The 27132-nt window shown below is 46.9% G+C and overlaps 1 protein-coding gene across 1 annotated transcript in view; it reads right to left on the bottom strand.

Annotated features, from left to right (window-relative positions):
- The window catches only part of LOC140406375 (testis-expressed protein 2-like), a gene marked incomplete at its 3' end in the record, with an annotated part of 122446 nt that overhangs the window by 30326 nt on the left and 64988 nt on the right, over positions 1-27132 (bottom strand). The window contains exon 2 of the mRNA XM_072494464.1: positions 10490-11950. Within this exon, the coding sequence (XP_072350565.1) occupies positions 10490-11923 (1434 nt within the window). The remainder of the gene's footprint in view (positions 1-10489; positions 11951-27132) is intronic.

The raw sequence follows: 27132 nt of genomic DNA, 5'->3' as shown, positions 1-27132 counted from the left end.
ATTCAGGGTGATTTAGCAGTTTGGATCAGAAATTGGCTAGCTGGAAGAAGACAAAGGGTGGTGGTTGATGGGAAATGTTCAGCCTGGAGTCCAGTTACTAGTGGTGTACCACAAGGATCTATTTTGGGGCCACTGCTGTTTGTCATTTTTATAAATGACCTGGAGGAGGGTGTAGAAGGATGGGTGAGTACATTTGCAGATGACACTAAAGTCAGTGGAGTTGTGTACAGTGCGGAAGGATGTTACAATTTACAGAGGGACATAGATAAGCTGCAGAGCTGGACTGAGAGGTGGCAAATGGAGTTTAATGCAGAAAAGTGTAAGGTGATTAATTTTGGAAGGAATAACAGGAAGACAGAGTACTGGGCTAATGGTAAGATTCTTGATAGTGTGGATTACATAGAACATACAGTGCCGAAGGAGGCCATTCGGCCCATCGAGTCTGCACTGACCCACATTAATCCCTCACTTCCACCTTATCCCCGCAACCCAATAACCCCTCCCAACCCTTATGGTCACTACGGGTAATTTAGCATGGCCAATCCACCTAAACTGCACGTCTTTGGACTGTGGGAGGAAACCGGAGCACCCGGAGGAAACCCACGCGGACACGGGGAGAACGTGCAAACTCCGCACAGACAGTGACCCAGCGGGGAATCGAACCTGGGACCCTGGCGCTGTGAAGCCACAGTGCTAATCATTTGTGCTACCGTGGATGAGCAGAGAGATTTTGGTGTCCCTGTACATAGATCCTTGAAAGTTGCCACCCAAGTTGAGAGGGTTGTTAAGAAGGCGTACGGTGTATTAGCTTTTATTGGTAGAGGGATTGAGTTTCGGAGCCATGAGGTCATGTTGCAGCTATACAAAACTCTGGTGCGGCCGCATTTGGAGTATTGCGTGCAATTCTGGTCGCCGCATTATAGGGAGGATGTGGAAGCATTGGAAAGGGTGCAGAGGAGATTTACCAGAATTTTGCCTGGTATGGAGGGAAGATCTTATGAGGGAAGGCTGAGGGACTTGAGGCTGTTTTCGTTAGAGAGAAAAAGGTTAAGAGATTACTTAATTGAGGCATACAAGATGATCAGAGGATTAGATAGGGTGGGCAATGAGAGCCTTTTTCCTCTGATGGTGATGTATAGCATGAGGGAACATAGCTTTAAATTGAGGGGAGATAGATATAGGACAGATATCAGACGTAGGTTCTTTACTCAGAGAGTAGTAAGGGTGTGGAATGCCCTGCCTGCAACAGTAGTGGACTCACCAACACTAAGGGCATTCAAATGGTCATTGGATAGACATATGGACGATAAAGGAATAATGTAGATGGGCTTTAAGTGGTTTCACAGGTCGGCGCAACATTGAGGGCCGAAGGGCCTGTACTGCGCTATGTTCTATGTTCTATGTTCTACAAAGGAGATTAGAAATAGTATCCGATACAAGGAAGAAGCATACTGATTGCCCAAGAAAAATAACAGATCTGAGGATTGGTAGCAGTTTAGAATTCAGCAAAAAAAGGACAAAGGGATTGATTAAGATAGGGAAAGTACAGTACGAAAGGAAGCTTGCAGGGAACATAAAGACTGACACTAAGAGTTTCTGCAGATATGTGAAGAGAAAGAGATTGGTAAAGAGAAATGTAGGCCCCCTACAGTCAGAAACAGGGGAATGCATAATAAGTGACAAAGAAATGGCTGAGCAATTGAATACATACTTTGGTTCTGTCTTCACACATGAGGACACAAATCAGATCCCAGAAATGTCAAGAATGAAAGGTTTAGTGAGAGGGAAGAACTGAGGGAGATCAACATTAGTAGAGAAATGGTGCTGGGAAAACTGATGGGATTGAAGGCGTATCAACCCCCAGGGCCTGAGAATCTGCATCCCAGAGTGCTTAAGGAGGTGGCTCTGGAAATGGTGGATGCATTGGTGGTCATCTTCCGGGATTCTATAGACTCTGGAACTGTCCCTGCAGATTGGAGGGTAGCTCACGTCTCTCCAATATTCAAAAAGGGAGGTGGAGAGAATGCAGGGAATTATAGACCAGTAAGCCTAACATCGGTAATGGGGAAAATGCTTGAATCCTTTATAAAGGACTTTATAGCGGAACATTTAAAAAGCAGTGGCAGGATCAGTCAGAGTCAGCATGGATTTATGAAGGGAAAATCATGCTTGACAAATCTGTTGGAATTCTTTGAAGAGGTAACCAGTACAGTCGACAAGGGGGAGCCAGTCGATGTGGTACATTTGGACATTCCGAAGGCGTTTGACAAAGTCCCGCATAAGAGATTATTGTGCAAAATTAAAGCGCATGGGATTGGGGGAAATGTATTGAGGTGGATAGAAAACTGGTTGGCAGAGAGGAAACAAAGAGTAGGGATTAACGGGTCCTTTTCAAATTGGCAGACAGTAACCAGTGGGGTACCACAGGGATCGGTGCTGGGACCCCAGCTATTCACAATATATATTAATGATTTGGATGAAGGAACAAAATGTAATGTCTCAAAGTTTGCAGATGATACCAAATTAGGTGGGAGGGTGAATTGTGAGGAGGATCCTACAGTAAGATCTGGACAGGTTGGTCGCAAACCAATGGCAGATGCAGTATAATTTGGATAAGTGTGAGGTTATTCATTTTGGAAGCAAAAACAGGAAGGCAGATTACTACCTGAATGGTTGTAAATTGGGAGAAGGGAGTGTGCAGCAGGCAGTAAAGAAGGCTAATGGTATGTTGGCCATCATTGCAAGAGGTTTCGAGTATAGAAGCAGGGATGTATTGCTACAATTGTCCAGGGCCTTGGTGAGGCCACACCTGGAGTATTGTGTGCAGTTTTGGTCTCCTTCTTTGAGGAAGGATGTTCTTGCTCTTGAGGGAGTGCAGCGAAGGTTTACCAGACTGATTCCAGGGATGGCGGGACTGTCATATGAGGAGAGATTGACTAGGTTGGGATTGTTCTTGCTGGAGTTCAGAAGAATGAGGGAGGATCTCATAGAGACTTATAAAATTCTAACAGGACTAGACAGGGTAGATGCAGGGAAGATGTTACCAATGATGGGTGTGTCCAGAACAGGGGTCACAGCCTGAGGATTCAGGGTACACCATTTCGGACAAAGATAAGGAGACATTTCTTCACACAAAGAGTGGTGAGCCTGTGGAATTCATTACCACAGGAAGTAGTTGATGCTAAAACTTTGAATATATTCAAGAGGCAGCTGGATATAGCACTTGGGGAGAATGGGATCAAAGGCTAGGAGGAGAAAGCAGGATTAGGCTACTGAGTTGGATGATCAACCATGATGTGGAGATGCCAGCGTTGGACTGGGGTGAGCACAGTAAGAAGTCTTACAACACCAGGTTAAAGTCCAACAGGTTTGTTTCGAATCACTGGCTTTCAGAGCGCCCGAAAGCTAGTGATTCGAAAAAAACTGTTGGATTTGAACCTGGTGTTGTCAGACTTCTTACTGATCTGGGGTAGATGGTGGCATAATAGTTCTGTCACTGGTATAATCATCCAGAGGTCCAGGCTAGTGCTCTGGGGGCCATGGGTTCAAATCCCACCATGGCAGCTGGTGGAGTTTAAATTCAACAAATAAATCTACAATCGAAAGATAGTCTCCGTAATGCTGACCATGAAACATCAATTGTCGTAAAGACGTTTCTGATTCATTGATGCCCTTTATTGAAGGATATCTGCCATCCTTAGCTGGTTTGGCCTAAATGTGACTGTTGACCCACAGATATGTGATTGGATCTTAACTACCCTCTGATATGGTCAAGTGAGCCACTCAGTCCAAGGCAATTAGGAATATGTGACAAATGCCCATGGTGCCCCCATCCCTTGAAATAATTAAGAGACAGCTCTAGCTCTTTGGTTGCTTCTGTCATTTGCACAATGTTTATTTACACAAGATAAAGAGGGTTCAAGTGCTTGCAATTTCAGACATGGGTATTTTAAAAGGGTCTGGATTATTGACACTTTTATTGAGCTTTAGTAAAGGAGATTTTGCTTAAGAAAGTGGAAAGTTATCAATATTTAAAGCAGAGCGAGATAGATTGTTGATCAACAAGGGAGTGAAAATTATCGGGAGTGGGCAGGAATGTGGGGTTGAATTTACAATCAGATCAGCCATGATCTTATTGAATGGCGGAACAGGCTCAAGGGGCTGAGTGGCCAACTCCTGCTCTTAATCTGTACGTAAATATGTTCGTAATGAATGACCATTTTTACAACCTTTTGTTTTCACGCATCCTATTGTCACTATAGGGTTAATTGGCTCTACGCAGTGTATAGTGGGTGAATGGGGCATGGAAGTGCCAAACCTTGGCATGGGGGCATGAGGGCCACAGGGGGTAGATGAGGTGGGGGCGTGGCTTAGTATGGGGAGCATAAGGGTCACAAGGAGTGGGTGAGGTGTACAGGGAGGCGCTGTGATGGTTGAGGGCTGGACCGCCTTCCTATTTGTAGCATAATGGGGATTGAGACCCTGCACCGAGGCACTTTTAGCTCGACTCCACACCTGGAAGCCCCTATGGTTGCCTCCAAACTTTTTCCGGGATGGCATGCCCGCCTGCAGCCCACAGCTGGCCCTCCCACAATGAAAACATTGGGCGGGATTCTCCGGTATCTGGCGGGCGGGCCGTACCGGCGCCAAAGAGTGGCGTGAACCACTCCGGCGTCGGGCCGCCCGGAAAGTGCGGAATCCTCCACACCTTCGGGGGCTAGGCCGCCGCTGGAGTGATTGGCGCCGCGCTATCCGGCGTCGACTGGCCTCCGCCGGCCGGGGCGAGTTGGCGCATTCGCAGGAGCGCCAGCGTGTTCCCAGAACTGCAGGCATGATTCCTGCGCATGCACAGGGGGTTTCTTCTCCGCGCCTGTAGCCATCTGGGATGGCCACTTTCAGTCTATAAAATGGACACTCGCAGAGCCTATAGGGAAACATGGACAATACAAAGCAACAAGCAGGCACAGAGCCTGAATGTATATTTGGAATGATGTGGAGATGCCGGCGTTGGACTGGGGTGAGCACAGTACGAAGTCTTACAACACCAGGTTAAAGTCCAACAGGTTTGTTTTGATGTCACTAGCTTTCCGAGCGCTGCTCAGAACAGTGACCACGACACCACACAACCCTGTCATGGCAATCTCTGCAAGACGTGCCAGATCATCGACATGAATACCACTATTACACGTGAGAACACCACCCACCAGGTACGCGGTACATACTCGTGCGACTCGGCCAACGTTGTCTACCTCATACGCTGCAGGAAAGGATGTCCCGAAGCGTGGTACATTGGCGAGACCATGCAGACGCTGCGACAACGAATGAATGGACATCGCGCAACAATCACCAGGCAGGAATGTTCCCTTCCAGTCGGGGAACACTTCAGCAGTCAAGGGCATTCAGCCTCTGATCTCCGGGTAAGCGTTCTCCAAGGCGGCCTTCAGGACCCGCGACAACGCAGAATCGCCGAGCAGAAACTTATAGCCAAGTTCCGCACACATGAGTGCGGCCTCAACCGGGACCTGGGATTCATGTCACATTATATTCATCCCCCACCATCTGGCCTGCGAAATCCTACCAACTGTCCTGGCTTGAGACAATTCACACCTCTTTAACCTGGGGTTACCCCATCTCTGGATCTGTAAAGATTTAATCACCTGCTAATGCTCGCATTCCAAGCATTGTTTGGCATCTTTGAATTTGTCTATATATGTGTTTCTGGAACAGACCTCTTCATTCACCTGAGGAAGGAGCAGCGCTGTGAAAGCTAGTGACATCGAAACAAACCTGTTGGACTTTAACCTGGTGTTGTAAGACTTCGTATATTTGGAAGGCAGTTTGCAGACGGAATTGAAACTCTGGGTCGATTTACATATTGATGGCCCATCTCCGAGGAACAAATTACTAATGCTCAGGTAGCCGATACTGTCTCAGACATTCCGGCGCCACTACCCCAACCAAAAGACACAAACAAAGCAAGGCCAACGGCCACCTAGGACACGCCCAGCCATCAAGGCACCCGCCCCTTTATTGGTTTAGATCAATGACAATGATCAAGAAGCTGCCCAATTAATTGGGACCAAGTTTAAGGCCCACCTAAAAGCGCACAAAGCCCTTCCAAGTGTAAGAAGGAACCCCCGCCAAAGGTTCACTCTCTTGGATTCGGCTCTCAAGCGGAGAGACCCTTCCACCAACATCACCAGAAGCAAGTAAGTTCAAGGTCAACGCTCGCTACCAGATGGACGACCTTCGCTGTACTCCTGTTACCTCTTCGAACCCAACAGCCTCAGATCCGAACAACGGCCATTGTTCCTCTGACCTAAGTGGGCACCCGAAGTTAAGTATAGGTGTTAGCGATAGAGATAGTTTAGCCTGTAGTATTATTGTGCATGAGTAAATCATACTGTGTGTAAATAAATACCATTGGCTTTGAACTAACTAACTGGTGTATTGGCTCTTTGATTGGTATTCGGGTTGAACCTTGTGGCGGTACCGAGAGATACCTGGCGACTCTGAAAGTATACTCATAATTAGGATTAAGAAAGGCGACCTTATTAACCGCCATATTTATAGCAAGTAAACAGAGCAACACGCCGGCCAAGGCGGAGTTTTACACAGGGCGGCGCGGAGGGAAGGAGTACCCCCACGGCACAGGCCCGCCTGCAGACCAGACCAGACCTGGCCCGATCGTGGGCCAGGCCACCGTGGGGGCCTGCCCCAGGGCCGGACCCCCCCGCGCCCCCCCGAGGACTCCGCAGGCTGCCCTCAGAGCCAGGTCCCGCCGATACAGATCTTGTGTAATTCATGCCGGCGGAACTGGCCAAAAACAGGTGGTCGCTTGGCCTATCAGGGACCGGAGAATCACTGGATTGGGGGCCCACTGCCAACGGCCCCTGACCGGCGCGGCGTGATCCCCGCCCCCGCCAAAAAACGGCGCCGGAGAATTCGGCAGCTGGTGTCGGAGCGGCGGGGCGGGATTCACGCAGCCCCCCGGTGATTCTCCGACCCGGGGGGGGGGGGGGTGGGGGGCGGAGAATCCCGCTCCTTATCCTTGTGGGTACTTGCCCCTCTGGGGCTGTGTAGGTCAAGCCAGGAATTTTCCCGAGTCTTGCTATCCGCTCTAAGGATGCAAATCCAGCCCTATGTCCTTGCTCTTCTGATGCGTGGAAAAGAACATTATTAATAATTCATTTGTTTTAACTGTTCAGCCTCATTTATAGACAAACAAACATTGAAGAAAACTCCGAAGAAGGAAAGCTCCAGCTGTTACTGCTTCAGATATTCAACACCTTATAATTGTGAAAATTGATTTTTTTTAAATTGCACTGAGACAGTGAGCCCCCATCTATTTGGTTACAGTCTCCTTCTGATATTTGACATTTAGTCTGCTCCAGGTACTGAGTTCAATTAACTGGAATCAGAAAATAATTCTTGCAGTGATGTTGCAAGCTTTGCAATTAATCTCACATTTTAGCAGCCTCCAGCCTGTGATGCAACAGACAGTAGGCAGGGATAAAATTGTGTGCTTGGATGACAGCCTCCAATGCTTCTCTGTATATAGCCACATTTTCAATTTTTTGAACTTTGGTTATTTTCTTTCATAATTAAATCTTCTGCGTCCCATATTATTCTTCCAGTTAAACGTGTCCCTGAATCACTGGCCTGTTCGCCACTGTTGGGACCAATTTCCTCAGCTTCAGTCAGGGGTTCAAACGAATCATTTTATATTTCCCTTTTTTGCCATGTTGCCCAGGCATCTCCAGGTGGCATGGCCTAGCCTCCATTATTTCAGTTCAATAAGATTGGCCAAGGTTGATGCACATTCCAATTTTCCAACTCTCACTATTGAAAAGAGTTCAAACCTCATCCACCTGCACCCTTTGACAACTTAGCTGAGGTGGGAAATTTGATTTATAGATGATAGAATTTACAGTGCAGAAGGAGGCCATTTGGCCCATCGGGTCTGCACCGGACTTTGGAAAGAGCACTTTACTTAAGCCCACACCTCCACCCTAAACCCGGAACTCAGTAACCCCACCCAAACCTTTTAGACACAGACGGCAATTTAGCATGGCCAATCCACCTAACTAGCACATCTTTGTACTGTGGGAGGAAACCGGAGCATCCGGAGGAAACCCACGCAGACACGGGGAGAACGTGCAGGCTCCGCATAGACAGTGACCCAGCGGGGAATCGAACCCAGGTCCCTGGCACTGTGAAGCAACAGTGCTAACCACTGTGCTACTGTGCCGCCTTGTGGTTAATTAAAATATGCCCAAACACTGCACTAGTGCATCTCGCTATTATGTTATGTACGATTTAGGCACATGGGCTGCACAAAGGTTTTTTTTTTAAAAATCGTGGTATCTTTATTCCACTGGCATCAGAATTGTATAACCTGTCAAAGGGAAGCATTACTCCAAGAAACAACTATCCTTCGAGAATATACACCGCTGATGCTCCAGATCTCCATCCAAGTCGGGGCCTCGGCTTCTCAGGGCATCATCAAGTGTGTTCAGGCTTGCCCTGCTGCCCAGCGCCTGGCTGCAGTTCTGTCTCCCTCTCTCCCCATGAGGCTTCTCAGATTCAGGGATGCTGCCAGTCAGACTGACCTACATCCCAATTCCCCGTCCTGGCTCTTCAGCCACCCTCAGGCACCTCAAGCTCTCCCCCAGCTACAATTCTGGAAAGAGGATTTGCAATCCGTGTCACTCTAATCAGAAATCTCACTCCTCATATTTCTTCATTATTGACACCTTTGCCACCAACAGTGATGAGGTTCACTGAAGGCTGTCCAGCTCTCCTGGATGAATACCATTTACACCAAGGTTCACCCAAACTGGATCAACCTCATTCTCACAGTGGCAGCTAGCTCAGGGTTACAATGGAATGATGAACTGGGGGATCCAGGACTATAATTACCAGTAACCAGAGCCCTTTGCATGTCAGTTGAAACTATGCAAAAAGGAAGCTCTGTGGCAGCTGAAAGCGAACAATCATGGCAGATATTTGAAACACAGGTTCCCTACATTTCTTGGTGTGTGGGTGTTCCAATGCTGGGAGCTCAGGTAGCATTGTTGCTTCACAGCTCCAGGTTCGATTCCTGGCTTGGGTCACTGTCTGTGCGGAGTCTGCATGTTCTCCCTGTGTCTGCGTGGAATTCCTCTGGGTGCTCCGGTTTCCTCCCACAAGTCCCGATAACTCTAGGTCTAACATATATATGATGGGCTGAATGACCTTCTTCTATGCTGTAAACACCTAGTGACTCTTGCAGCGTGCTAATACTTTCTATACCCAGCCTATTGTTCTTCCAGATTATACAGTGAGAGGGATACCCAGAGTACATTGAACAGCCTCAACAACAACCTCAACTCTTTGCTCAAAAGTAAAATAACTGAATTGAACTAAGAAGAAATTATTTTGGCCGCTGAGCAGCTCATCCCTCCCTCCATTGAACCATCAGAGATCATAGAAGTCTCATAGATCATAGAATCTCTACAGTGCAGAAGGAGGCCATTTGGCCCATCGAGTCTACACCACTGAAAGAGCACCCTACCTAGGCCCACAGCCTGAGGAAATCCACGCAGACACAGGGAGAAAGTGAAAACTCCACACAGATAGTGACCCAAGGCTGGAATTGAACCTGGATCCCTGGCGCTGTGAGGCAACAGTGCTAACCACTGTGCCACCGTGACGTCCTCTTGTGCCATTCTCACTAACCATGGTTAACCATCCCGATTAACAGAACAGCAAAGGGATCATATTTGGCTTATGAAACTCGCCTCATTTGCAGTAAGTTGTACCTGAGTGCGTCAGGTCTATAGTTGCAAGAATAAGGCAAAACAAAAAGTCTGAATCAACTATAAACTCTGTCAATAAAGCAGTCAATACGAGCATTTTGATTGCAACTTACTGCACATCAGTAACTTTTCGTACTGACAGTCACTTCATAGCTTAAACATTTCACGCTTCACTGACCAGTAATTAATTCTGTGAAAAAAATTTAATTTAAAAAATGTACAATTTTATATAAGAAAAAGTCTACTTTAATAAAATGTCAATAGCAGAACATTTCTCTCCTTTGGCATTATCTTCCAGATTATTTATAGTAACTCTCTCAGTGATGCTCATTATCCAAAGATCATTAACCATGATCCAAGCCATGATATGACAATGGGGCTAGACGAGGAAGTAGATCCCAAGAACCATCTCATCCGGTACAGGAATTGATTCTGATACTATTCTGCACCACACTCTAGCCTACTGAGCTAACCAACCCCATTACAATATATCAATTGTGAGGGGGGAGAAACACACTTAATTACTGTCATAGAATGAAATAAATGTTCTCGATATCGTGATTGTCATGCCCAGTAACTGAACGGTGTTTACCTATCAAAGATAATGAATAAAATCCAATCGAAAAACTCTGGAGGCCACTTGCAAAGTATCAAGTCCCCAACCTAAAAAAGAATTGCAACACCTTTACCTTCACACCTTCAGGATCCTTGGGTTCCCTAATGATGTTATCCATTTGCAGATTTTCATTAGCCAGGTGGATTAAGTGGACGGGTTGTGAGAACCTCGGTGTCTGCAGTGAGATGATTAGCAAGCCCATCAGAAATCCACAGACAAGTCCAAGGCAGAGGCCAGAGAAGAATGGTGGCAATGGTAATACGAAATAGCTATAGGCAAGAGTGATAAAACACATTAAAGTTTTACTTGGCACTTTTGGGGGAGGTTGTAGCGGAGTCAGTGCTCGACTGGAGTAGGAGTACATGGCACCTTGTCCGCACAATGTGCTGTCTTCACTGGGCTGTGTTTCCACAATCCGCAGCACATCTCCATCCGAACAGATCTCATACCTTGGGTTGTTGTTGTCTCCATAAGCCTGCGTTAAGGACAGACATTGTTTCTTCTGCTTTACTAGTGTATGCCGTCCAGGAGATGCCTCCGTATTAGATGATCTATCATTCTCTCTCTTTCCTGATTTGAGTTTCTCCATTCTGAACCTATCAAACCCAGACCTTCTGTTCTTACTACATATATCACTGCTGCAGTCTTCAGAACCAGGGGCACAGTAAGAGTCAGTGCTCCAAGTATTTGATTGCGATGCTTTAGATTTGGGGCTTCCACTACTTTCATCTCCAATTATCTTGCTGAGCATATTTAGTGGTTCTTGTATCGCCTCGGAGAACTTCCTTTTCGTGTCTTCCAGCTTGGCTTCTACCTCAGGAACGTTGAAGAAACTAATTTTGCTCTCCGTGGGCGAGAACAGTGGCGACGGTGGAGCGGTTTTGGAATCTCCATTTCGACCCTTGTGCTGTGTAAGCTGCCGCCAAAGGTACAAGTTTAGCTTGGAATCTGACTTTGACTGAGTGACTTCTGACTCGTGGCGGGAAATTTCAGTGGAGATGGACTTGACCAGGCTGAGCAAGGGTTTTGGCCTCAGGGAAGATGTCTCTCTGGATTCAATTTCTGTGGACAGAGATTTAACCAGGCTAATCAAAGGCATAGTTTCTGAGGAAGTGCAGGAGTCTACTGAAGATGGTAAAGGGGAGGACACTGTTGGGAAAAAGAATTCACCTAAAAATCCTGAAATAGAAGGGGAGGAAGGTAGGGATGAGGCCGGCAATTTTAAGCATTCCTCAGAATAGGGCATGTTTTCTTCCTCGCCCACTTTCGCAGTCATTCCATCATCCTCCCTGGCCATCGAACCAGTCAGTTTATTCCTCTCTGAACTCTCCCAGTCCCCACTTCTAGGTGGAGAGGTTAAGTGGATGACTATCCCTTTACCCTGGGAGACTACAGACTGCTGGTTCTGCTCGTGCATCTTCCCTGAGGCTTTGGGTGTTGGCAGGGAGCTGGAGGGGGCTGACACCATTTCATGATCCTGCTCCTCGCTTCTGAAATCTGCCATCATTTACAACCTGAAGACTGATCGATGTTTCTGCAAAAAGAAAATGGAACAAGTATTAGAATCGCTCCCTTCAGTCTGCAAAATCTGTCACTGATGGAAGATTTTTGTGTCCTTTGCCTACATCTTGATGTTGATTCCAATGGCGGTGTGTAGTATGGTAGCACAAATGGATAACGCTATGGCTTCACAGCGCCAGGATCCCAGGTTCGATTCCCTACTGGGTCACTGTCTGTGCGGAGTCTGCATGTTCTCCCCGTGTCTGCGTGGGTTTCTTCCGGGTTCTCCGGTTTCCTCCCACAGTCCAAAGACGTGCAGGTTAGGTGGATTGGCCATGATAAATTGCCCTTAGTGACCACAAAAGGTTAGGAGGGGTTATTGGATTACGGGGATAGGGTGGAAGTGAGGGCTTAAATGGGTCGGTACAGACTCGATGGGCCGAGTGGCCTCCTTCTGCACTGTATGTTCTATGTTCTATGTTCTATGTGTGGTGAATTCTCCAAATGCAGTGTTAGCGTGAGCTTTTGTTTCAGAGGCTTCAATAATGAAACTGAAATGTTGAATTTATAAAAAGTAACAGAATTGTAAAGGTTGTAGTGGTTTTCACTCACTTGCCAATCTCAAAATTGACTTCTGTAAAATTGTGGTCTGCGTGATTTACAACTTGAACAATTTGGATGATTTAAAGCTTAATTCTTTCTCACTTTTCCAAATTCACCCTCAGTCTCACTGGGCACGCTCAGAAACATCCGAAAAGAGGTGAATGCTCACATCACCTGCAACCCTGGGGCATTTTAACTTCAAGGTCTAATTTAATCCAGCTCATTGCAGGGAAAGGGAATTTAACAGTAGGGAAGGAAAGCATCCTCTGGACCCCAGTCAGCTTGCGATTAAGATGGTGTTGATGGAGGAGGGGGGAGTGGGTTTGGGGTGGGTCTCATGGGAGGGATGAGGGAGGTAGGGGCTATACTTCCACTTGTGAGGCCTGGGGTATCACTCGTGTTTCTTCTGGCTCAATTAAGGTCACTTTTACACTAAAGAATTTAGGGTTCCTTACTTCATCCGTGTGGAAATGCCAAGCTCCTTGCCCACTCAAATTCCTGGTAAAATAGCATCAGGATCCTATTGATATCAATAATAATAATAAGGCCCCCAATTAGCATTTAGATAGGAATTCAATGGGTGTCTCATTTACTGCCAAATTCAACCCCACCAAATCAGAGATTGGCATGAACGCAGCATAAAATGAGGCCTCCATTTCGACTGCTCTGCCGTTTCATTCTGACTGTGTGAGCGCAATTCAAATGGTCTTGTAAATTTTAGAAACAGCTCCTATTTATACAACTGTGCTACTGCAGAAGCTCCTGGTTAAGCCGCCTAGAAACTCCGTAGCAAAAAATGCATGTATGGAATAATTTCCTGTCTCATATTAGTAATTTGGAGCTAAAGTCAGCTGTGTCCCAAGGGAATGTTATTGGGAATTTTGATATGTAGAAACCTCTTTGAGCTACACGTTTAATCGGAAATTAAAAAAAAAAAATGTTTTGTGCAATGTGGGCTTCGTTGGGAAGGCCAGCATTTGGCGCCCATTCTTTTTTTTAACTCCTTTTTTTTGGATAAATTTCAAGTGTCCAATTAATTTTTTCCAATTAAGGGGCAATTTAGCGTGGCCAATCCACCTACCCTGCACATCTTTAGGTTGTGGGGGCGAAACCCACGCAAACACGGGGAGAATGTGCAAACTCCACACGGACAGTGACCCAGAGCCGGGATCGTACCTGGGACCTCGGCGCTGTGAGACCGCAGTGCTATCCACTGCGCCACCATGCTGTCCTTGGTGCCCATTCTTAATTGCCCTTTAACTGAGAGGCTCATGAGACCATTTCAGAGGACAGTTAAGAAGCAACCACATTGCTGTGACCCTGGAGTCCCATGTAGGCCAGACCAGGTAAGGATGACTGATTTCCTTCCCTAAAGGACATTAGTGAACTAGGTGGGTTTTTGCAACAATTGGTGATAGATTCATGGTCGTTATTACTGAGACTAGCTTTCAATTACATATTTTATTAATTGAATTTAAATTTCACCAGCTGCCATGGTTGCCTTTGAACCCGTTCTCCCAGAGCATTAGCCGTGCCCTGGATTACTATCCATCAAAATTACCATTACACCACAGCTCCCTGTATAGAATATTTAGAACATTTAAGAGTGGGGTTTAATCAGCCCAATAGGAGAGGCTCCAGATCCACAGCAATGTGGTTGACTCTAAAATGCCTTCAAGGAAAGGCAATAAATATTGGCCCAGCCAGCGATGTCCATATCCCATGGTAGTAATTAAAAAAAATAGAGGTCTTGCCCACTGGTTGGAGAATCAGCAGGAAACCCATGTCAGTTCAATGGTAATGCCCCGACAGTGTTATGCATCCACGCTGAACACTTAAATGGCCACTATTGGGTTGTTTCTGCGATTCAGGTGCATATCCCGTCCACCTTGAGCTGCTGACCAATTAGAGGTGGGTTTCAATTGGCTCATTACGGGATCCCACTCTTTGACTTAATTGAGGGAGGTTTTACCACTGCTGTGACTCTCGCGAGACCTCTCCATCCAAGGTTCCTGCCACCACAGACTGGATTACATTCCGCCCATAGAATGATTTAAAATGGTCAAATAAACCTGATGACTTTGCATCAATGATTTCGCCAGGGGATATGAAGGCACAGGGTGATGTTTGAATGTCGTCTCTGTTGCTGTAATGAACAAAGGAAGCTCAATCATGAAGTTCTTTCAGCTGTAACTCCTGGGTTAAGGTGATACTCCTTTCCTAGACAAGATGGCTGGTTGCCTGGAGAACCACACACACTGCTTGTTGTGTCGTAAAATAACAGATGCTTTTTTTCTGATGACACATTCTTCAGAGATACAAAGGCTGCCTCCAGTTTACATTAGAGTTGGGGCCTTGACATCAGCAGCCAATTAGAGAATTTGAATGATGAGGCAGTTTAAGGTTCGCAGTTAAGAATGGGCGTATGAACAGACAGCCTAAGGTAATCATTTAATATAGACACCCGGTACGGAGAGGGGCATGGAAGGAGGAGGGCCATCTCATGAACCTGCTCCTGGACCTGGCGAACTCGCCATTAACAGGTCCAGGCAGCGGGCGACTGAGGGGATCATCCAACCTGACTGCCTGCCCCTCTTCCGTGGCTTCATTCGCTGCTGGGTGTGCCTGAAGAGGGAGCATGCAGTGTCCACGGGCACCATCGAGGCCATTCGTGCCCGGTGAGCACCACAAGGTCTGAGGTGTTTTTTATTGACCCTTTTAATCAACTTTAAGTTTAAGTTTTTAAGTTTCATTTGCTCTTTGTTTCTGTTTAGCGCAATTCCCCTTGAAGGAGAGGCCCTTTTTATTCTCTCGGTTTGTTTATTTTACTTTAATTGGTTGAAATCTTAAAATAGTTCAAATAATATAGAGATTGTCATGATATTGTTATGGGTCAGGGTTTAGAGAACCCCAAAGTGTATCATGGAGGTCACCTGACCCACAACTTTTAATAGATTGTGGTATGGGGAGCACACGGCCCACTCTACAGGTGTGGTACAGCAGAAAAGGACAAGTACATTTTAAAACAAAACAATGTTTATTCTATGAACGCAAGTTAACCTTTTTAAAAACAAACAGTGAACATCTAAGCAACCATTAATTCAAATACAACCCCAAAGACTACAGCCCTAAGTAACCCTGTAAGCTGTCCTTTTAACATCCAAAAGACTTAACAAACCTTCAAACAGGAGCACATTAGGTTTATATTCAATGCTGAGACCTTTTACAATTCTGGGTTCACCAAGTGATGCATTGATAGTCTTTGGATGGCAGAGATCAACTGTACAGCTCTTTGTTTTAACTTCAGATGCAGCTCACTGCAAAAAAGAGACACACCCAAGCTTTTTCTCAAACTGAAACTAAAAAGCAGAAGTAGAGCTCAGCTCCACCCACACTCTGACATCACTCCAGTAACATGAGCAGCTCCATTTCTTAAAGGTACATTTCTTAAACACCCATTTCTTCAAGGTACTCTCACATGACAATATGCAGACATGCACATAATGAGATACAGACAGGCAGCTAATGAACACAGAGAACAGGATATAACCAATCAGCAGGCAGAACACTTTGGGGTGGTTTCCCACTATAAAAGGCACGAGGCACTCATACTCCACCTCTTTCCACTGGGGACATCTACAGAGTATGGCCGGTGTATATATCACATAACACCTACAGCACGTGGCTAAGAGCTAGTCTGGTTCAGTCAGAGTAATCACACTTAGGTTAGCAGAGAGTCGAACTCACAGAGAACTGTGCTAACTGTGTGACAGGTTCAATAAATTAGATTGAACTAACTTCAAGGTCTGGAGTATATTTCAGTTACAGCTGCATCCAGCTGCAGCCCGTGTTATTTCAGTGTGCCTAACACGACAGAGATAAGTTTGAGCTTTCTCAGGCCAGCTCAGAAGTTCACAGCCAAACTGGCAGCCCAGAGTCGAAATCGGATCACTCAAAGAAGCAGGTTCGGTTCTTTGCATGTACGTTTCTTTTTTGGAACAGGCTGAAGGAACCAAGACGCCTGATCCTGCACCTAACCCAAATGGTCATATGTTCTTGTTTGCCATTTAATATAATCAGGCCGAACAGTTATATAACAATCATAGAGTTATTACTCAGAATGCATCAAAGCTTATGGTTTGAATCCACTCAGGCCAGTCACAAGGAAGTTATTGCTAAAAGCCCTTTGTTGCAACACTAACCACAGGACAGTTTATCAGTTTTCAGGAATGTCAGATCATGCTGAGGGCAATATTTTTGAATTACGGTGGTGAAGGTAAGAAGAAACACAAGGCAAGGTTTGGCATCAGAAATTAACAGCCACAGAAACAAGCCAAACTCAGAGTCCTCTGACTCAAAGACGCAATGCACTGGCTTTTTCAACGGTGGGATTTGTACCTGGGTCCGCAAAGCATCACCTTGCGTCTCTGGATTTATCAGTTCAGTGGCACCACCACTATGCCATCGCCTCCCGAAACCTGATGCTCTGCCTGACCCAATGCTGTTTTCCAGCGAATTACCCAATCCGAGTACCCAATAAAAATTTCAATCAATTATTCCCACAGGCAGATTTGGATAATTGGAATGTTCCGCCTGCTTCTATTGAAAGGGAACAGTGGAAAGGAAGTACATTGAAATAAGTCACCAGTAAAGGGCTACATCACGGAATGTGGCACAGAGGGTGGCACAATGGCAATCACAGCGGCAGGGACCCGGATTCAATTCGGGCCTTGGCTGATTGTCTGCGTGGAGTTTGCACGTTCTCCCCGTGTCCGCTTGGGTTACCCATGGGTGCTCCGGTTTCCTCCCACAGTCCAAATATGTGAAGATTAGGTGGATTGGCCATTCTAAATTGCCCCTTAGTATCTGAAAATGTGCAGGTCAAGTGGAGTTATGGGGCCACGGGGATGGGGCGGGGACGTGGACCTGAATGAGGTGCACGATCCGGTCGGTGCAGACATGATGGCTCATTAAATTTGGTTGGTGCAGACTCGATGGGCCGAAAGGCCTCCTTCTGCACTATGATTCTATGATTCTAATGCGGGAGATTGAGTAAAGAGGTACAGGTAACTTTATTGTGATTACATTTTTCATGCATCTACATGAAGTGCTGCTATTGAGTTCTGTACTTCAGCTCCATGCACACTAATCAAGAGCACCACGCCGATCACAACAACTATTTATTCTAATATCCACCCCTGCTGTGGATTGACGTTGGTTTGTATAAAAAGCAATTGAATTCATTGCGAATGGGTTAAGATGTAAAATGCCTCCCCATCAGCAGGCACAAAGAGAAACCAAATGGCATCTGCAGTAATTGGACACACACTGTGCTCATCCAATGCCTGATATCAGCGAAGTACAACAGTTCCACGTCAACACTTGTGAACAGCATTTCTAACAACCAGTTAACGCCCCATTTGAGAATACTGATGGAAAGAGTATTGCTATATATTGTTTCAGAGAATGAAAGGCCCGCCAGCTGCGTTTTCCTGCGTGGCGCCGACTGAGGGAATTGTTTCCCATTGTGGCCATCACATGCCATCAGGAAACCCGCTGGGTGCGCTGCTGGCGGACCGGAGGATCCCGGCGACAGAATTCCGCTGCTTAAAAAAAAATTAATATACCAACCATTATTGAGAGAAACATTCAGCATTCTAATCACCTCTAAAGTGAAGAAAGTATCATTTATCCCCCTTGCCTTTTTGCTTCTTGAAATAATCCAGAATTGTTCCCTCAACTAACTACTAAGAACTACACCTTTCATTATTTACCATCTCAAACCTTGACATTGTTGCTAACTTTCTCCTTGGTTCAATTGCTCTGTTTTATTACCTTTTCTCTCGAGTCGCCAGGTATCTTTATGATACCGCCACGAGGTTCAAGTCTGAGTAATGATCAATAACCCAATACACCGATTAGTAAGATTCAAATCAAAGCACATTTATTATACACAGTAATCGCTACTCATGCACAAATTCTACGTCTAAGCTACTTCGACAACTAACAGGCCTTTACTTAACTTCAGACTGGCCCACCAGGTCAGGGGAACAAATGGCCTTTCGTTCGGGTTCTGAGCCTGCGGGATTCGAAGTTGGTACGGATTGGTAGCTAGGAGCGCCTATCTCGTAGCGAACATTGAATTAAGACTTACTTCAGTCGATGATCACTGCACCGGTCACGGTCAATGTTGGTTTGTGTTGCTGGGTGACCCGGGCAGGACGAAGAGGTGAAGAGAGCGATTTGAACTTGGGGCTTAACTCTTTATAGTCCCCAGGGGCTTCCCGCCTTTCAGGGCAGACCCTGTACCTGGTCCCAAGTGATTGGACTTTGTCCCAATCGCTTGGTTCGATTTCTCCAATACTGGAGCGGTTCCCTGATCGATGGGTGGTCTTGAGGTGCTCATTCACCTCCTTTGTGTTGGCTCCTGCTGGTGCCGAGGAGTCTGGCTTTGCTTTGTGTGTCCAAAATGTTACTTATTGTTCCCGGGGATTGCTCATCAGTATGTAGATGGCTGCTACATTGTTATGCTGATGGTTGCTGGTATCGATGTTGTCTGGCCTTTGCAGAGGTAAATACACAGCAAACCGGTACCTGCTGGTTTCTGTCTATGTTGGCTGGCTTTCCCATCAGCGTTTGCCGTTTTAAATCAGGAGCTGGCCAATTTAGGTGGCTACAACATAATTTTGAAAACCTTTATAAATGGATCAGATGCGGCCGGGGCTGATGGTAGAACAAGATCAAGGGGCTGAATAACCTGTCCTATTTTATCATTAATCTCTCTATTATTATCATTACTTTAGTCAAAAGGCCTACAATATTTGAGCTTTGATTCACATAAACTTTCATCCCAAGTATTGTGCTCATAAACATTCTTTACTCCCAGGTGTCAATGGGTATGGGAAGAACGTGGGAGTATGGTGTTCAGATAGAAGATCAGCCATGATCACATTGAATGGCAGAGAAGGCTCGAAGAGCCGAATGGCCTATTCCTGCTCCTATTTTCTGTTTTACTTGGTTTTAATATGCTTCCTATGGTAGAGAGTCCAGAACTGTATATAAGCTATGGTCCAACAAACATCTTGCACAAACTGAACATCACTACCTTGTTCTTCTATCCAATGTCCCACGCCTCCCTTCTTAGCTCATTGATTAGCTTTCTATACATTTGTTTATCTGCATTCGTGTTTTTCTTCCACCTTCTTGATTCTCTTCAACCAAATTGTTTCTTTGTTTCTTACCAGGCAGCTAGACAAATCCTAGCCAGAATTCTCCGGTCGTTCGCTGGCGATGGAATTCTCTGGTCCCACCGGCAGTGCACAGCCTGCCCGTGGGTTTCCCGGCGGCATGGGGTGGCTTTAAGTAAGACACGTTCAGACTTAAAGGGACACTGTATTGCGAACTGCTGATTTGGAGATTTAATACTGAGATGCCAAAGTGCAAGTCACAGAATGTGCATAGTCTATCAAGTTCTTCTGTTACCCTGGTCTAAGTGAAGGCTGGCGTTGGACTGAATTTCCATGGAGCAGCAATCAGTTTTGAATTGCCACTCCATTACGATCTTCCTACCTGGAACCTTCTCGATCCCTTCTCCATCTTTTCTCACCTGGGGCGGGACTTTCCGACCCCCCCTGCCAGGGGTCGGGTCCCCCCCGGCGATTCTCCGGCCCGTGATGGGCCGAAGTCCCGCTGCTGGAATGCCTGTCCCGCCGGTGACAACCAAACCACCTCTTTTACCGGCGGGACTAGGCGGCGCGGGCAGGCTCCGGGGTCCTGGGGGGGGGGGCGCGGGGCGATCTGGCCCTGGGGTTGCCCCCACGGTGGCCTGGCCCGCGATTGGGGCCCACCGATCCACGGGTGGGCCTGTGCCATAGGGGGCACTCTTTTCCCTCGGCCACAGCCTTCACCATGGCCGACGCGTAACAGACACCCCCCCACGCATGCGCGGGGATGACATCTTCTGCTGCTGACGCTCCCACGCATGCGCGGACTTCCACCGTCCGGTGAAGTCCTTTCGGCCCCTGCTGGCGTGGCGCCAAAGGCCTTTCCCGCCGGCCGGTGGCGCGCCAACCACTCCGGCGCGGGCCTAGCCCCTCAAGGTGAGGGCTTGGCCCCTAAAGGTGCGGAGAAATCCGCACCTTTGGGGCGGCCCGATGCCGGACTGGTTCCCGCCACTCCATCCCGCCGGGACCCCCGCCCCGCCGGGTAGGGGAGGACCCCGGCTCAGATCTTCCGACTCAGGCGGGGTGAGAACTGTTCAGGGCAGTGAGCTCCTGAGGCCTGCCATCGAGCACTGTGGAGTCTGATGCAAGAAGCCACAGCCCCTCTTTTACAGCATAGATGTTGTAAATCAGGTGAGTGGATCTGTCCAGCCACTTTCAAGCTGGGGAGGTGGTAGGTTTGTCAGGTAAGTGGTTAGAATTTGGTGGCATGGTGGTACAGTGGTTAGCACTGATGCCTCACAGTGCCAGGGACCTGGCTTCAATTCTGGCCTTGGGTCTGTGTGGAGTTTGCACTTTCTCCCCGCGTCTGTGTGGGTTTCCTCCGGGTGCTCCGGTTTCCTCCCACAGTCCAAAGATGTGCAGGTTAGGTGGATTGGCTATGATAAATTGCCCGTTGGCATCCAAGAATGTGTAGGTTAGGCGGCGTTACAGGGATTGGGCAGGAGAGTGGGCTTAGATAGGGTGCTATTTCAGAGGGTTAATGCAGACTTGATAGACCAATTGGCCTCCTTCTGCATTATAGAGATTCTATTGTAATTCTACGGGTTCCTGAAGGTCGTGGGGAGATGTCAGACAATCGGCTTTGGGGGATATTTGGGGCCCGGCAGTCAGTGGAACGGAGATCTGGCAGTTGAATGGGTGGTAGAGGGTTGCCTCAAGTCTGGGGGGTAGGTAGTCGGGGGTTGGTGGTATTTCCTGTCGTGGGTGAATACCTGGGGACAGGGTGTGGGGAGTCCCCTGGAGGTTCGGGGGTTTGGTGGAGTCCCCCGGGTTGTTGGGGGAAATTAGTGCAATAGTTACCTAGAAGCTAAAAGTGGTTTTGATCCTTTTAACATTTTTCTGGATAAATATTGATCTAACACAGTTCGAACCACCTTGTGATTTAAATAGCATTTGCATATGGTTCCCGGTACAGGCCATTTCCCATCAGAAGTTTGCACTTCCCAGACAATTACTGTGCAAACTTTTACATGCGAACCTCAGATCAGGGGTGAGGGGTTCCCCAGAACATATTTATGGTACTCCCCGGTTACATTACCCTGGAGTTCGGAGGTTACGGTCCAAAGTGTTTAGACTCCCGGCAAAGAAATTCAGTCAACAACACTGAGTTTCATAGGTAGGAGGAACTCTGCTGTCGTATTTTTTTGTGCAGATTTTGTGTGAAAACATGACGCTAAAATCATGACCGCTTGAAAAAGTCCCATTCATCAAGGGATGGGTTAAGTGGCAGCAGTTGAGAGCAGTCATGGCACAACCATTTCCAGGAGCCAATCAGAATTAAATAAAAATCATTTACGTGATGCAGGTGTCGCTGGTTAGGCCAGCATTTATTGCCCATCCCTAATTGCCCTTGAGAAATTAAATGGCAACTGCTAGCTGTTGGGGCTCCCAGGCCTTTGAGGATGAAGCCTGCCTTCTGTCTGCCAGTTGGAGGGTCAGCAACTCTTCAGTGTCAGCAGTGCTACTGCCAGGTCTGCAGGAGGCTCTAGATCAGGAGCCGTGCTGGAGGCTCAGGAAGGTGGCCTTCCCACAGGGGTGGTTTTTGCTGCTGGTCAGACTCTCTGTGAGGTCATGGGTGCACAAAAAGGAGGGCTCCCCCCTCCCCATCAGCCTGCAGGGTATACCATGTGGTGTGGGCCCCCTCACTGCTGGTAGAACAGGATGAAACCCATTTGTGATATTTAGTTGGCCACTTAAGGGTCTCGGGGTGGGAAGGCTGACACTGACCTTTTCTACCCAACTTCACCAGGGGGAGTCAGGAAGGTGATGGGGTTGGGGGTTGGGGGGGGGGGGGGGGGGGGGGGCTGGGGAGACTTCTCTATCCTGCACCTTCCCACCTCTGATAACCCTCAGGAGGATCATGGGGAATCATTCATTGGTCTCCCTGTGGGGCTCGTTGAGTATGAGTTCCCATGGTAACAGGCAGAGGCCCGTCCAGCTGGGACTCGTGATCGAGCCTTTTAAATACTGCCCCAGACCCGGACTGGGAGTTCCTGTTAGTCCCGGGCTGGGACACTTAGTGTTGTATCTTGCAGGTGCGCTTTACTTTTGAGTTAAAATAAATTTGATTTAAGCTTTATCTTTGTGGCTCCTGGATTACTACACCGCCCAATCATACAGAACCCCACCAGCCTGCTTCCAGTGTGCGAAGGCATTAAACCTCGCCCTGTAACATTGCAGTTTTGCATGTAAACATATTAAAGATTGAATAATGGCATTGTTCTCCTCAGAGATCCATTCGCAGTGAACTATTTTGTATTAAATTCATGGAAGGTTTTGTCTGTCCCGTTTCTCTATCGTGTAGGTGGCACCAGGTTTAGAGAAATTCTGATTGCACTCTTCATTTTCAGACTTTGTGGCACAAAGACAAGACTGGAAAATAATCACTGAATAATCATTGTTTCAGAATATGTGATGAATGTCAATATTGCATGATCAGTCATGAGTGTCATAGTAATAGCGACAACGTAAAATGGCAATAACATTGCTTACACGAGGTGAAGGTAAATGTGTTGTTTTTAATGAATTAGTCTCATTGTGATAAAATCTACCTCACGCCAATTTTCATGAAAGCTGTGATTTAATAATAATATAACAGGATTTTGAAATAAAAGCGAGATTGTGAGCTAGATTAGTAATTATACGATGATCTATCAATTTTGGAATAAGCTAAGAATAACCTATAGTCACGACACAATTTTCTATCTGTGTTTTCTCCTCCTGCTCCTATCTTCTATGTATCTATGTAAATCAGAATGCCACCAAGAGTTGGGCATAAGTCTCAATCCAACATGGATCAAACGTCATTACAGCCTTCAGCAAATATTGTCAAGTTACATATTTGATTGTTAAACAGTGGCATTTGCAAGGTGGTTTTCTGGCCGCATTGCGCCCGGCTCAAATCCCACCCTGTCGGGAGAAAAGCGGGAAAGGCCCGAAATACGTTCAGCGTCGGCCGCCAAACAGTGCGAAATTTTCCCAGCCCGCTGCAGCTGACATGATTGTAATATTCAATTCCCGGATGCATACAGCCAGAAGACCAGAAGACATAGGAGTAGAATTCGGCCACTCGGCCCATCGAGTCTGTTCCGCCTTCAATCATGGCTGATATTTTTCTCATCCCCATTCTCCTGCCTAATCCCCATAACCCCTGGTCCTCTTATTAATCAAGAACCTATCTATCTCTGTCTGAGCACGGGCAGTACGGTAGCATTGTGGATAGCACAATTGCTTCACAGCTCCAGGGTCCCAGGTGTGATTCCGGCTTGGGTCACTGTCTGTGCGGAATCTGCACATCCTCCCCATGTGTGCGTGGGTTTCCTCCGGGTGCTCCGATTTCCTCCCACAGTCCAAAGATGTGCAGGTTAGGTGGATTGGCCATGATAAATTGCCCTTAGTGTCCAAAATTGCCCTTAGTGTTGGGTGGGGTTACTGGGTTATGGGGATAGGGTGGAGGTGTTGACCTTGGGTAGGGTGCTCTTTCCAAGAGCCGGTGCAGACTCGATGGGCCGAATGGCCTCCTTCTGCACTGTAAATTCTATGATAATCTATGAAAGGCACTCAATGATTTGGCCTCCACAGCCTTCTGCAGCAAAGAGTTCCACAGATTCACCACCCTCTGGCTGAAGAAATTCCTCCTCATCTCAGTTTTAAAGGATCGTCCCTTCAGTCTGTGGCTGTGCCCTTGGGTTCTAGCTTTTCCTACAAGTGGAAACATCCTCTCCACGTCCACTCTATCCAGGCCTTGCAGTATCCTGCAAGTTTCAATAAGAAACCTTCTAAACTCCAACGAATACAGATCCAGAATTCTCAACTGTTCCTCATACGACAAGCTCTTAATTCCAGGGATCATTCTTGTGAACCTCCTCTGGACTCTTTCCAAGGCCAGCATATCCTTCCTTAGATATGGGGCCCAAGACTGCTCACAATACTCCAAATGGGGTCTGCCGGAGCCTTATCCAGCCTTTACATCCCTGCTCTTGTATTCTAGCTCTCTCGACATGAATGCTAACATTGCATTTGCCTTCCTAACTGCCGACTGAACCTACCTGTTAACCTTAAGAGAATCTTGAACAAGGACTCCCAAGTCCCTTTGTGCTTCTGATTTCCGAAGCATTTCCCCATTTAGAACATAGTCTATGCTTCCATTCCTCCTTCCGAAGTGCATAACCTCACATTGTTCCACATTGTATTCCATCTGCCACTTCTTTGCCCACATTACTAGCCTGTCCACGTCCTTCTGCAGTCCCCCTGTTTCTTCAATACTACCTGCCCCTCTACAGATCTTTGCATCATCTGCAAACTTAGCAACAGTGCCTTCAGTTCCTTCTTCCAGATCATTAATGCAAATTGTGACAAGTTGTGGTCCCAGCACTGACCCCTGAAGCACACCACTAGTCACCGGTTGCCATCCTGAAAAAAAACATTTGAACCCCACTCTCTGCTTTCTGCCAATCAGCCAACCCTCTATCCATGCCAGGATCTTACCCTTAACACCATGGGCTCTTAATTTATTTAACAGTCCCCTATACAGCACCTTGTCAAAGGCCTTCTGGAAATCTAAATAAATTATGTCCACTGGTTCTCCTTTATCTAACTTCCTTATTACCTCCTGAAACAACTCTAACAGATTTGTCAGACATGACCTCCCATTGACAAAGCCGTGCTGACTCAGTCCTATTTTATCATGCACTTCCAAGTACTCTATGATCTCGTCTTTAATAATCCTACCATTGACCAAAGTCAGGCTAACTGGCCTATAATTGCCGGTCTTCTGTCTCCCTCCCTTCTTAAACAGCAGTGTTACATTAGCCACTTTCCAATCTTCTAGGACCCTCTCTGCCTCCAGTGATTCCTGAAAGATCACCACCAATGCCTCCACAATTTCCTCAGCTATCTCTTTTAGAACCCTGGGGTGTAGTCCATCTGGTCCAGGTGATTTATCCATCTTCAGACCTTTCAGTTCCCCCAGAACCTTCTTCTTAGTGATGGCCACTATATTCACCTGTGCCCTCTGATTCTCCTGGAGCTCTGGCATCCCACTGCTGTCTTCCAACATGAAGACTGATGCAAAGTAATTATTCCATTCCTCTACCATTTCTTTGTTTCCAATTATTACTTCTTCAGCCTCATTTTCCAGTGGTCCAATGTCTATTTTAGCCTTGCTCTTGCCTTTTAAATATTGAAAAAAACTCTTCCTATCTTCTTTTATAATACTAGCTAGCATACACTCAAATTTCATCTTCTCCCTCCTTACTGCTTTTTTAGTTGTCCTCTGCTCGCTTCTAAAGGCTTCCCAATCCTCTGGCATTCCACTAATTCTCGCCACTTTGTATGCTTTTTCTTTTTCTTTTATGCTGTCCTTGACTTCTCTCATCAGTCATGGAATCCTTGTCCTCCCCTTAGCATGTTTCATCCTCCTTGGGATGAATTTCTGTTGTGCCTCCCGAATAGCCCCCCCCCCAAAACTCTTGCCATTACTGTTCCATTGTCTTCCCTGCTAGGCTCCCTTTCCGCTCAACCCTGGCCAGCTCCTCCCTCATGTCTTTATAGTTACCCTTATTTAATTGTAATACCGTTACATCTGATTCCAGTTTCTCCCTCTCAAATTGCAGAGTAAATTCTACCATATTGTGGTCACTGCTCTCTCAGGGTTCTTTCACCTTAAGTTCCCTGATCAAGTCTGCCTCATTACACATCACCAAATCCAGAATTGCCTGTTCCCTCGTGGGCTCTGTCACAAGCTGCTCCAAAAAAACATCTCTTAGACATTCCACAAATTCCTTTTCTTGGGAACGACTACCAACCTGATTTCCCAGTCCACCTGCATCTTGAAGTCCCCCATGATTATTGTAATATTGCCCTTTTTATATGCCTTTTCTATCTGCTGATTTATTTTCTGCCCCACATCCTGACTAGTGCTAGGGGCCTGCACATAACTCCCATCAGGGTCTTTTTACCTTTGCGATTCCTCAACTCTGCCCGCAGAGATTCTTGGCGGGATTCTCTGCCGGCGGGATTCTCCGTTTTGCTGGGGCGTGGGGCTGCCCCACAATGGGAAACCCATTGACCGGCTGGCGTAATGGAGAATCCTGCTGGTGGGGTGAGGCAGAAATGTGGTGCAGCGGGGCGGAGCATCCCCCCCCCCCACTATTTTGTTTAAAGTTCTACCTACGGCCCTAGTTATATATTCGCCAGGACTCTGGTCCCAGCATGATTCAGGTGAAGACCGTCCCATCGGAACAGATCCCCCCTTCCCCAGTACTGGTGCCAATGTCCCATGAATTCAAATCCATTCTTCCCACACCAATCTTTGGGCCATGTAGTTCCTTTTTAATCTTATTGACCCTGTGCCACGGGGTTTTACACAGATTCCAGCCTCTCAGCATAC

The sequence above is a fragment of the Scyliorhinus torazame genome, unplaced genomic scaffold (genome assembly GCF_047496885.1).
Source record: "Scyliorhinus torazame isolate Kashiwa2021f unplaced genomic scaffold, sScyTor2.1 scaffold_516, whole genome shotgun sequence".
In the NCBI taxonomy this organism is placed as follows: Eukaryota; Metazoa; Chordata; class Chondrichthyes; order Carcharhiniformes; family Scyliorhinidae; genus Scyliorhinus; species Scyliorhinus torazame.
Note: the sequence above shows the minus strand (reverse complement) of the source record. Positions and strands in the feature narration are given on the sequence as shown.